Source organism: Pleurodeles waltl, chromosome 6 (assembly GCF_031143425.1).
Source record: "Pleurodeles waltl isolate 20211129_DDA chromosome 6, aPleWal1.hap1.20221129, whole genome shotgun sequence".
Classification (NCBI taxonomy): Eukaryota; Metazoa; Chordata; class Amphibia; order Caudata; family Salamandridae; genus Pleurodeles; species Pleurodeles waltl.
In genome coordinates, this window is record NC_090445.1 from 1,457,610,685 (window position 1) to 1,457,622,701 (window position 12,017).

The 12,017-nt window shown below is 45.4% G+C and overlaps 1 protein-coding gene across 2 annotated transcripts in view; it reads left to right on the top strand.

The window, feature by feature from the left end:
• The window catches only part of TMEM26 (transmembrane protein 26), a 451,963-nt gene that overhangs the window by 414,535 nt on the left and 25,411 nt on the right, over positions 1–12,017 (top strand). For both annotated transcript variants that reach the window (XM_069240917.1, XM_069240918.1), the window contains one exon: positions 10,810–11,030. In XM_069240917.1, the coding sequence (XP_069097018.1) occupies positions 10,810–11,030 (221 nt within the window). The remainder of the gene's footprint in view (positions 1–10,809; positions 11,031–12,017) is intronic.

A 12,017-nucleotide genomic window follows, 5' to 3' on the forward strand; every position in this document is an offset into this window, starting at 1 on the left:
CCTACATGGACACCCTCACTAAAGCATGTACAGCATGGGGGAACTAACAATCCCACAATCCATCACCATACAAAAACAAAGGTGGGGGGGCAACAGCATCGATAGAAGGGCAGCCAGGGATGTAAAATACGTCACAAACATGAAACATAATATACCACTTACATCCCGACAGGTGCCCCAGCCAATGTCAGCGGAGAGGAGGTGCCACGACAAACCAGTCCCCCAGCAGAAGATGCCCCCAGTGATGACAGTAACTCTGGACGTCTGGATCTGGATGAACTACCTGGCCCATCATTGACCACTGGTCAGTCGTTCACCCCAGCACACTCACAGTCAACCACAGAGCCTCACCCTTCAGTATCCAACACCACAGCACCCACCCAGTGTCCCCACACCTCTCCCCAGGACACGTCAATCAGCAGTGTGCCTACATGTAAAGGGGACCCCAGTCCACACCTCGCCCCCCGAGACAATCAGGTACCTGGGGTCAGTGGGCACACCGTTCAGGAGACAGAGGCACAGGGCAACACGGACACTGGGAGGACTGCTGTGTGCCAGGGGAGGACAGGCCCAGGGAACCAACTCTCCGGGAGGCACTCACCAAGATCCTGGGGACCCACCAACAATCCCAGGACACGATGGTCCAGATCCTTAACAACATGAAGGAGAACAATCGGCTGCAGGAGGAACACCATCAGGAGATCAGGGAGGACTTGCAGTCTCTCAACACAACCATCCACCATGATCTCCATAGCAGGGGTGCTGGCAGACATGGCCAACATCATGAGGGAATCGACAGCACACCAGTGGGCCCCTACCACTAGCCAGTCTATATACAAGCCCTTCACTTCCGCTGCAGCTAGCGGGCAGGAGGCCCCGCCACAGAACCTACAGGCCACCTGCACCCCTTCCCCTGCAGAAGGTGAACCACCCACAAACATTTCTTGCGACCCAGACAGAAGCCAGAGACACTTGCCAAACCACCACCAGGAAATGAGACTCTCCTGATTGTCTCCCTTGTGTCCCACCTTGTCCACTTTGAACTGCCTTTGCTCCCCTTCCAATGGCCCCTTGGACACTGGACCTGTGCTACAAACAGACTGGAATAATACCCTGGACATTCCTCTACCATCACCCCATTTCATTGCAGTTTTCAGTCAATTATTTGCACTACAATAAACATCCTTGAACACAACTTGAGTGACACCGTTTTATGTGTTGAAAATTAGCTTTTATGGGAACAGTCACATCTAGTGCAAATGATCAGAACACTGTGATATCATACAAATAATGACCTGTGGCTGTCTGCAGTAAACATATCAGAACACTGTTGTCATGTCACCAACATCTGTAAAAGGACAAGCCATCAGTGACAGTAAGTTGAGATGCAAAGGAAGTGAATGCCTTCATGCTACAGCCACACACAAAACGTCAATAGTCAGAGGAATGATGAGTTCCACTGTCTCACCTGTGTGTCATTGGAAGTATTGTCGTATAACTGATGTTCTGAGGTCCTCATCCTCTGCCTCCTCATCCTCACTGTCCTCAGGGTCCACTCCTGCCACAGGATCATCTCCAGTCCCCTCCTGCTGCAGAAAAGGCACATGTCATCGGAGGGCCAGGTTGTGCAACATGCAGCATGCCACACCTATCTGGCAGACCTTCTCGGGTGAGTAGCACAGGGATCCACCTGTCAGATGCAGGCATCTGAACCTTACCTTCAGGTGACCGAAGGTCCTCTAGATTATTCTCCTGGTTCACCCATGTGCATCATTGTAACGGTTCTCAGCCAGAGTCACCTGCAAGTATTGAGGGACAAAAGTTAGCCTTACACAATACTATGGGGATAACACTTTAAGGCATACACTGACATACGGTGGGTGGGGACTCTGGCTCACCTATTAGCCACACTCTGTAGTTGGGCCATCGCATTTGGGATGCTGCTATTCCTCAGAACGAAGGCATCATGCACCTACCCAGGATACTTGGTCATAACATGAAACATGTACTGGTCCGCCAGGCACATCATTTGCACATTCAATAAGTGCAAACTCTTCTGATTCCTGAACACCTGTTCCTTCTGGCGGGGGGGACAAACGCAACGTGTGTCCCGTCAATCACCCCAATAATATTGGGAATATGTCCCATTACATAGAATCTCGCTTTCACAGTGGCTAAATCTTCCACCTGGGGAAAGAAATGTAGCTGCACATGTGTTTCACCAGGGCAGACAATACTCTTGCCAGCAAGATTGAGAACATTGGCTCTGACATATCTGCTGCCAAGCCCACCGTCATTTGGAAATAACCAGTTGCCAGGAAATGGAGAACTAATAGAACCTGTATAAGAGGGAGGGGATCCCAGTGGGATGACAGATAGCTGATATCAGGTCAGGCTACAATTGGGCACACAGCTCTGTGATTGTGGCCCTGTCCAGTCTAGAGGTGAGTATAATGTGCCTTTCCTCCGGTGTAGCCCAGTCCACAAGGGGTCTGTACACGGGGGTTGTCTCCTCCTCGTCCTCCGATTCATTTGCAGTGGTAGGTATCTAAGGGACATAAGAGTGAGTAGCTTGTCACAATTTGTACAATGGAACCACCACCTCAGTGTGCATACAACATTAATGTGATCGGACAGTGGAAATGGCAATGTATGTGCAATGTACAGCATGTATGTAGTCCACCACCATGAAATGGCGGCAGCCTGTCCTTTATCTAGGGACACGTGGAAATGAGGTAACTCTGCCAAGATTGGGCGTTGTGGCGGAAGGCGGTCTTGCACAGCCGTGCAATTCCTCATTGGCTAATATGGGTCTCTATGGAGTAGAGTGGCCAAAGGAGATCAGCGTCGGCAGTGACGGTGTACACCGCCTCGGACGTGACCGCCATTTTCTATCTATAACCTCACTTGATTCCTGACTTTCCACAGGACAACACCTACACTGAGTGCGCTGCTGTGACTTGTGTCTGGAACCTACCATGGCCCGTATGACCGGGGAAAGGGACCCTGCCTTCACTTCTATGGAGCTGGAGTGCTTGGTGGAGGTGAGTACACCTTGGCCATGTTGCATGTGGGAGGGTTGAATGGAGATGTGTGTGCAGGCATCGTGTCATATGTGGGGTGGTTTGTCTGGGAGTAGTGTACATGGTGTGCGCCTGGCGATGTGTGTGCCAATGGAGTTGGAAATGGGATTTGTGGGCCATATGTGTGACAGGTTGGATTGCATGTGTAATGCTCTCTTCCTGTCTGTATTCCCTCTGCATGTCAGCGCCCATCAAAAGAAGGGATTGTGGGGTACCATCGCCAAGGACGTGCTGACCCTGGGGGTCTACAGCAAGCAGAGCACCCACTGCAGAAAACGGTGGGAGGACCTGAGACACTGGGCATGGAAGACCGCTGAGGCCCAGCTGGCGATGGACTCACAACGAGGAAGGGGTGCCTGTGGAACCTGAGGCCCTGATGGCCCATATACTGGCAGAGGCCTCCCCAGAGCTGGATAGGCACTTGAGGGCATCACAGCAGCCACAAGGAGGTGAGTACAGTGGGTCTTACTTCAATAATAGTTAGGTGGGATGGGATCCGGGAGGTGGTTGTGAGTTAGTGGGTGCCCCTTAATGCCAGGCCAGACATTGCAGCATGATCCAGCTCAAGGGTAAAGTGTGTATGGCAAATGTGGGTCCCAGGAGATGTGCAGTTGGTGGTGTTTGACCCTCATCTTGGTGTGGCATCTAACCAATTGAATGCCAGTGCAATGCATAGTGCTCAATCCTGATCCCTGTGTGTGACGGTGCTGTGTTTGCCAACTGTGGTGTTGGTGCTGTAATTGACCCAGTGCTCCCTTTTCCCCCCTCCCCCCCTTTCTCCTTCTATAATCCTGTCCATGTGTGCATTACCATCACCTGGCGGAGGAGCAGAGGCACCGGCGACACAGGGAGCTGCATCCCACAGGACCCAGGAGGCAGAGTCCACCGACGCCAAGGGAACCAGTGGGACAGAGGACAAGGGTAGCACCACGGCAGAGACAGGAGGTGACAACACTGACTCAGATACCTCCTCCGATGGAAGCTCCCTGGTGGATTGGCGGCCCAACAGAGATCGATTCAGGCTCTGGCCTTCTCTCTGATGGCAGCCATTGTCCCTATTCCTACCGTCCCCTCTCCAACTACCACTTCCCAGTCCCAGTCTCCTCAACCCCAACCCATCCCATGCACACATACAGATGAGCATGCACACAAGACAACACACAAGAGTGGCACAGTCAAACACAGGCACCACACGTCAGTCCACAAGCGCTCACACAAACAGCAGACAGTTGCACACACAACATCCACTGCCTCCACTTTCTCCCCCTCCTTCTCCTCCTCCACCTCCCTCAAAGTCAATTCCACAATCACACCTGCATGCACTGCTTCAACAGGCATCACCAGCATCACCACACCAAGCAGTACACACACCTCACTAGCAGACACTTCCACAACATCCATCCACGAGTCCCCTGTGTCCTCTCCCACCCTGTCTGTCCCCCCCAAAGGACAAAAATGCAGGCACTCAGACACCCAACAGCCATCCACCTCACATCAGCACACTACCCGTGCACCTGCCCCCTAGTCCGCAGATGTACTCCCCCGCATTGGGAAGTGGACATGGAGCCCCTTCCAGGAGCAGTGGGAAAGTTCCCCAGCTCAGAGACTGTGACCTTGCACTCTCCAGCATTGGGAAATGGGCATGGAGCCCCTTCCAGGAGCAGTGGGCAAGTTCCTGACTTCAGCAGGAGTGCCCCCACCCCGCTTCGCCCTAAGGTGCCTGTCCACTTCGAGATGTTGCCCCTGCACAGTGTTGTGCGGGATTCGTCAGGATCAAGTTGGGGCTTGGACTGTGCCCTGTGGCCATGTGGGCCTTATGTACTTTGGACTGGACATTGGCCCTTTCTGGACAATTGTTCATGTATCTTTGTTCTACAATTGGTTCATGTGGTGGATGTTGGCTTGCTCTTACACTATCAGGTGTGAATTACTGTATTCATTGTATCATTCTGCCATGCATCGCGTGCCATTGGTTTACGTCTGCAGCTGGTTGTGTGTATAGTGTGTGTGTGTCTGGTGTGTGTCATGCATGTGTGTGTCACTCTCCTTTTCCTCCCTCCCTCCCTTGTGTGCTAGGCGGCTGTACTCACTGTCGTCGTCTTTGTCGGCATTGGTGTTCCAGGTGGAACATGGTGTAGAAGAGCATCTGAAAGACTTGCAGTTCTGGTTCCATGGCGGCGTTGGTCTTCTCTGTGTCTCTGTTGGTAAGTCTTTGGTTTTCTGTGATGTGTTTCCACCAGGCTTTTCATGGCGTTGGTACCACCCCGGAAATCCTGTTGTTTTGCAGTGTCATAATATGGTGGGCAGTACCTTGTCTTCCACCTGACAGTTGATGGCTACCGCCGTGGTGAGTGGTGTTAACGCCTGGCAGATGGTGTGGTACATTGGCTGTCTATGGGAGTTATCACCGCCATGGTCATAATTTGGAGGTAATTACCGCCAGCCTGTTGGCAGTCTTACCCCACTTTAACAGTCACCACCAATGTCATATTCAGGACCTAAATGGTTTACATTTACTAGTCACAATTTGGGGAAAGTATTGGACACTAAAGTGGTGAAATGCACAATATCCACTTCAAAATATAACATTTTATAATATAAATTAAACGTTTAAAATACACAAACAATACTCCATACTCATGCACATTTTTACCATAAAATCAACAAAAACAAATATTTAAAAACACACTAGCCAAAACTACAAATCTTTATATACATATTAAAAAAAAAAAATTTTTTAAAAAATTACTATTACTAATTAATGTATTTTGTAAAATATATACTACCATTCATAAAGTTTAAATCATACCATATAATGACAAATATTATACTCCAAAAATCTGCAATCAAAAAAGAAATAAACTATTTAAATATATTTTATAATTTAAAATATATATATTTAAAATAAAACTAAAATTTTAAAACACCAAAATGTTAAAATATTTCTCATTTTTTCCTAAATTTTTTTTTACAAAATAGTTGAAATTTAAAGATTTAATGTAAAATTCTTTCTAAATATTTAACTATATTGAATGTTTTGATATATATTTTTAAATGGCATACTATTTAACTTTTTTAATTTTATTTATAACAATTACTATATATCTTCATTAATATGAAATTAAAATGAATTAGAAATATTATTATAGCAAAATACATTTTAAGAATCTAAATTATTCATTTGTACATTTTTTAAATTATGAACTTATTTTTTTTTGTAAAATATAAGTTCTGTAAAAAATCCCCCCCTTCAACTCCCAAAAACCCAATATCATGCTACTAGAAAAAAATGATAAAAAATACAAATTTCAACCATTTTTTATCTAAAAAGTGTATATTCCTAAAAGCACAAATAAATACAAATTATAAACATATAAATCAAGCACAGCACAAAAGGATTTTCTACATCAATATTTATTACAACGATAATAAAATCAACATTAAAAACAGTATTTGTGCCTTCGATATTCCTGACAACAATATTTTTCACATCCCAATGTTCTTGACACAAGGGCCCTCATTACAAGGGTGGCGGTCTCAAGACTGCCACACTACTGATGACGGTCGGACCGCCGCAGACAGGGCGGTCCGACCGCCCTATTATGACCGTGGCAGATGGGCCACGGTCCGATCGCAGGCACTGCTAGGTTGCCGCCTGACAACAGTCTGGCAGTCTCTGCGATCGCAATCCGCCAGGGCAGTGCTGCAAGCAGCGCAGCCCTGGGGATTACGAGTCCCCTTTCCGCCAGCCTTTGTATAGTGGTCTGACCGCTATGCAAAAGGCTGGCAGAAAGGGGGCGTTAGGACCCCCGTGGGGGCCCCTGCACTGCCCATGCACTTGGCATGGGCAGTTCAGGGTCCCCCATGGACAGCCCTGTCACGTTTTCACTGCACGAATTATGGGCAGTGCAATGCACGACGGGTGCTGTTGCACCCGACGCACCACAACATTGCCACCGGCTCGATTACGAGTTGGCGTCAATGTAGTGGTCAGTTTTCTCTGGAATCGCTGTTTTTGACCACTGACCCAGCAGAAAACTCCTAATAGGGCGGCCAGCATACCTGCAGCACTGGCGGTATGCTGGCTGCAGTGGCTTCAGTGGTCTTTAAAAAAGACTGCCGATCCGTAATGAGGGCCAATATCTTTGTATCACAGAATTCTTTTTAAATATTTTGTCCAAATACCACTGGTGTACTGGTTAGAAAGCATACTGGCTCTCCTCAATGCCCTCAAGTCATGTAAAAGATGGAGCAGGGCTACTGTGATGGTGGTTTTAAAAGATCTTAATTTTCAAGACTGTTCTTCAGAAAGCAGTTCCTCCAGGCAGAAGGGAACAAGATGCTGCTTTTTCCTGATGTCTTCACCTTTATCCATTATAGCAAGACAAACCTTCAAGCACTAAAGATCTTTATTGAAACTGACACTGGGGCTTCTCTGTGGTGCCTAGGAATGCACCTGTGGTAAAAAGCAGTATGTGTTTGTACAGGTGGCTGAAAGCCAGTCCTTCCTAGAAACTCTCAGCAGTGGTGAGTCTACATCTACAGACGAAGGTAGTGGTGAGTAGGTATAGTAAGATTCTTCTGGACCTCTGACTACCACCCGAAGTCCCTCTGTGGTATACCTTGTATGACATGGAAGGTGTATTAGCCGTGTGGTGTTTTACATTTCCTCGCTCAGTCCCCTGGTTGCCCACTTTCTGTCCAATTGTCTCTCCTTCCTGACTCTTTTTTGGCTTATTGTTGAATGTTTCTCTTCCCCGCTTGCCTTCGTTGTCCCTTTATTTGGTGGTTATTTAGACAATGGTGGGTATTAAGATCATACACAAAAACGTAATGGTACATTTCGGTACCCTGGGACATAGTTAAACATTTTTTGATTGGTGCAAAGCTTTGCAAAATCAGTTTATCTGAAATCCAGATACCTTCCCTATTCACTTATGAACTATTTCCTGCATGTGACACACGCCTGCCTCCGTTTCCCACGGGATATACATCGAAAAATCAAAAACTGCAGCTTAATTCTTTAACAATGCTCTTGCCAAATGTGCAGGTTGTGATTAGCCAACCAATATCACCTTACTTTATCTCTATGTTAATTAAAGCTTATGCGCCCTCATATTGGCTCGATTCTTTTGATAATTGTATTGACACATTTGAACACTTTTTCTGACCCATCATTGGCTTATAAAGGTCAGTGAAACAAGCCAAACATCTGGACTAGTTTTGAAGAGGATACCTGCAGCAGAACTCATTATTTGTTTTTTCTTCTGCTATTATATCGTCTGGCAGATTAGTTTTATGTTGAACATTGTTCCCATATCAAGTTTCAAGCATTTGTTAAGCACGTTCTGGTCTTGGAGCCGTTCCTGAAAACAGATAAAAACGCGGTACAAGAAAAAAAGCATTGGGAGACAAACATGTTGCGAAGCAGAGAAATGATTACGGGTGGGTTGTTTCATATTTGAAGCAAGGCAGTTTGGGCAACTTGTTCAGTTCCTCTTGGAGAACATTTTCTTTCATTTGAAGTGAATAGACAGCACAGAGTGCTTATGGCTTCCCTGTACATGCAGTGTCTACACGGTCACCTCCAATGTTTACCCCTTTCTTGCTATGAAGCTGCTTGTGGCAAAGGGACTAGTGCCACAGGTACATCTCCCCGGTTCCCAGGAGCAGGACTTTATTCTCCATGCTGTGTCCTTATAGAGATCATATAAGGTCTGGACTTAACTCGAGTTGTCTCTTAAGTTCATGTTGAGATCGGCCATTTAATATGTTTTTTAACCCAAACTATACTCCCTTTCAGGAACTCTTTTTTCCTTTTCAGATTACCACTTTGTATCCAGCCTCTTGTGTCTCATTATGATCCTTTCTAAAATGTGTCCAATTTGGTTCAATCATGGAATCCAGGAGTATAGTATAGACTCAACTTGTGATGGACTAGAGTGTGTGGATTTCTCATCCCTTGCCGCAGTGGCCTCCAATCAGTCCCTTATTATGATTTTATCAGAGCAGTATCCCAGGTGGCGGACACCTCTCCACCATATAGCAAGATATCCTCTGTTTCTGGACATAGCATTACCAGTAAAACTGCTGAGCAGGGATCTGGGTGACTTTACAGCACAGCCAAGCCCCTGCCCTGACCAGAATTTGGTGTGGAGTCAGAGGCTGTATTTGGAGATTCCGGTCCACAGCATCTCTGCACCTAAATCTGGCCAACTCGTAGTAAAAGTCTTATGTTATGAAAGGGGTAATGCTCAAGTTAATTCCCTCAAGAACATTTGAAAGACCTTTAAAGCAGGAGTGGGTATAGGTTTGATAGAGTAAGAAGGAAGCTTTGAGGGTGTTGATTTGTGTAGACCTGAACTCCGTATGTAAAGTATCTGACCCTCTATCCCATTTTGAGTCAATTATGTTATGCTGGAAAACATGGCATGGTGAAACATGATGATGCTGGATGAGACAAAGCCAAGCGCAGGAGTGGGTCACTCTATGAATGTACATACTAAAGCCTGTGCATTTCTTGCCTCATTAAAACAGACTCCTTTCTGTGTGTCTGTGCCATACTGCTTTCCCCAGAATTCAGACTTCAAATCATTACCTTCTCACCCGTCTTACCCTTCCTGGTCCTAACAGAGGGAGGCTTGCCTCAAACATGAGAAGGATTGCCTAAACTGGCAAATAGATTAAACTATACTTTTTTTTAAATCTTGCACCTATCCGTGGTTCCTCCTCTTCCCGCACTCAAGAAATGGATTTATACCCCTCCATCTTCCTGATACACACCAAAGCCTCCCTGTGATTGGATCAGGGCTGGTGGGAATCCAAGATTGTGACTAGGAAGACTTCGATTTGGAGTAATGAAAATTAACAGCAATGAAATGGGCATGTTTATCGCTTAAGTGCTTCCGTGGGAGAGTGGAAACACCTGAGTGTGTTTTAGGGTTCCACTATCTTACACTTGATATAGGCTTTCATCATATGGTCACTCAGCAATGAGTCGATATCACATAATGGCAGGGAAATTAGCTGAAAACTACTGTAAATAATGGATTTCCAATTCGTTTTCTGAGTCTTTGAACTGCCTATGTCCATCAAGGAGTGTGAAAACATCCTACTAAATCGGCTTCAGCCTCATCAAGCATTTTTTTGTTTTCTTTGGCGGTAGGGTTTGGTGGCAGGGCGAGGGCAAAAGTGCCTCTTAGGGTCTTCTGCACCCAAGACCCTGCCCCCCGTCTCTGCCCTACCCCCTCTTCACACTATGAAATTCTTGTTTTGGTTTGCAGGGCTGAATATGTGGTGCTTCTACCTTGGTCTCTGTTATGGACCTCAAGAATACTCTCTCTCCTCTATTCAAAATTATACATAATGTGATTTTTTTATCTAAATGTTTTGAAGCCGAACTTTAGTGGAGGAACCTATAAGCACAATCGGCATTTTATAGAATATCCCTCTCTTGCACTATATCGGAATTTTGTAGAAGCCAAGCGTAACTATTTCCAAGAAAGCTGTTCTAATTGTGCACCTGTGAAAACCCTCAAGTATAAAGGGCTTTTGTGGTTGTCGCCCAGTACTTCAAACACAGATTAATTTGCATTGCTTCAGCCTCATTGCATTATTTTATCTTTAAAATGCGTGAGAACAAAACGTTATCAAATATATATCTAATCATTAATATGCCAGTGATTGATGACTTCAGTGCATGGTTTTTCTCTTTGTTCACAAACAGGCTGTAGCTTTAGTGAGTACACTGGCCTCAGTGTGCAACACAGTATGGACACTGGCGCTGCACCAGACGTTCCTGCTTCTCCTCGTCATTGGCAAATGGTTCCTGCCTACTGATGCCGGCACCAGCCGTGAGCAGCTGTCCCAGCTTCTTCTGCTGTTCGTGGGGACGGCAGCGGATATTCTTGAATTCTCCACTGAGACTCTTGAACTAGCAGATGTAAGGTAAGTTACATTTCAGCATGCACGTTAAAATCAGAGGCTCGCGTGTCTCTGAGGGACATTCTTAATCATACTGGACTAGAATACAGCTGGTTTGCTGATTTATTACACACAGTGAACGTCAATTCACCAAAATGCCAGGGGTAGCGGAAGTGACATCACACACCCTCTGAACTTCAGTTTCACTCACACTCTCATGCTTACACATACACACATATTTACACTTACACATATTTTCTCACTTACACACATTCTCATGTATACACACACTAACAGGTAACACGCACACAACATACATTTAAAAGTATTTATTTTTTTACTTACCTCATGTGCCAGGGAAGGTCAGATTCCAGCTAATTGTGAATCATTTTTTATTACATTAATAGCGGATAATGAAACGTTATTCACTATTAGTGTAATAAAATAAAAATAAAATAAAAAAACAGAGCAGAGCCCCAGCCAAAAGCTGTAAGGACTAAGGACAAGCTGCATATGTGTTCCTGACACTGATTTGGCCACCCCCAAGGGCAGGGGTGGCAAAATCAGTGCCAGTGGCCTCAGGTGCGACCCCTAAATGAAGTCCATGAGTTTAACTAAAAAAATTTTTATCACTCAATGAAAGGTACACTCACTGTAGACAAAGAAACCAAAATAACTCAGTTCCTCAACTTTCCATGTTAGATTCTTTGAAAACCTGATATGACAACACACCTTATAAATTATATTAGGAACCACTTCATAACAATATTCACAATTTTTTTACAGTCAACCTGAAAATTACTTGAACTAAAATCCAATTTTTCCTACTGAATTGCAACACCTGTACATTTGAGTGCTCTCATGTGCGAGTACACTGCCAAATTCTACCACAAATACAGGGCTTAAGGTGGACAGCTTTAATACGACATTTTCCCATTTTATATAAAATAGATGTAAGTATAGAACTTTAAGGCAAAAACATTATGGAAAACAATCCATTAATAACTTCTT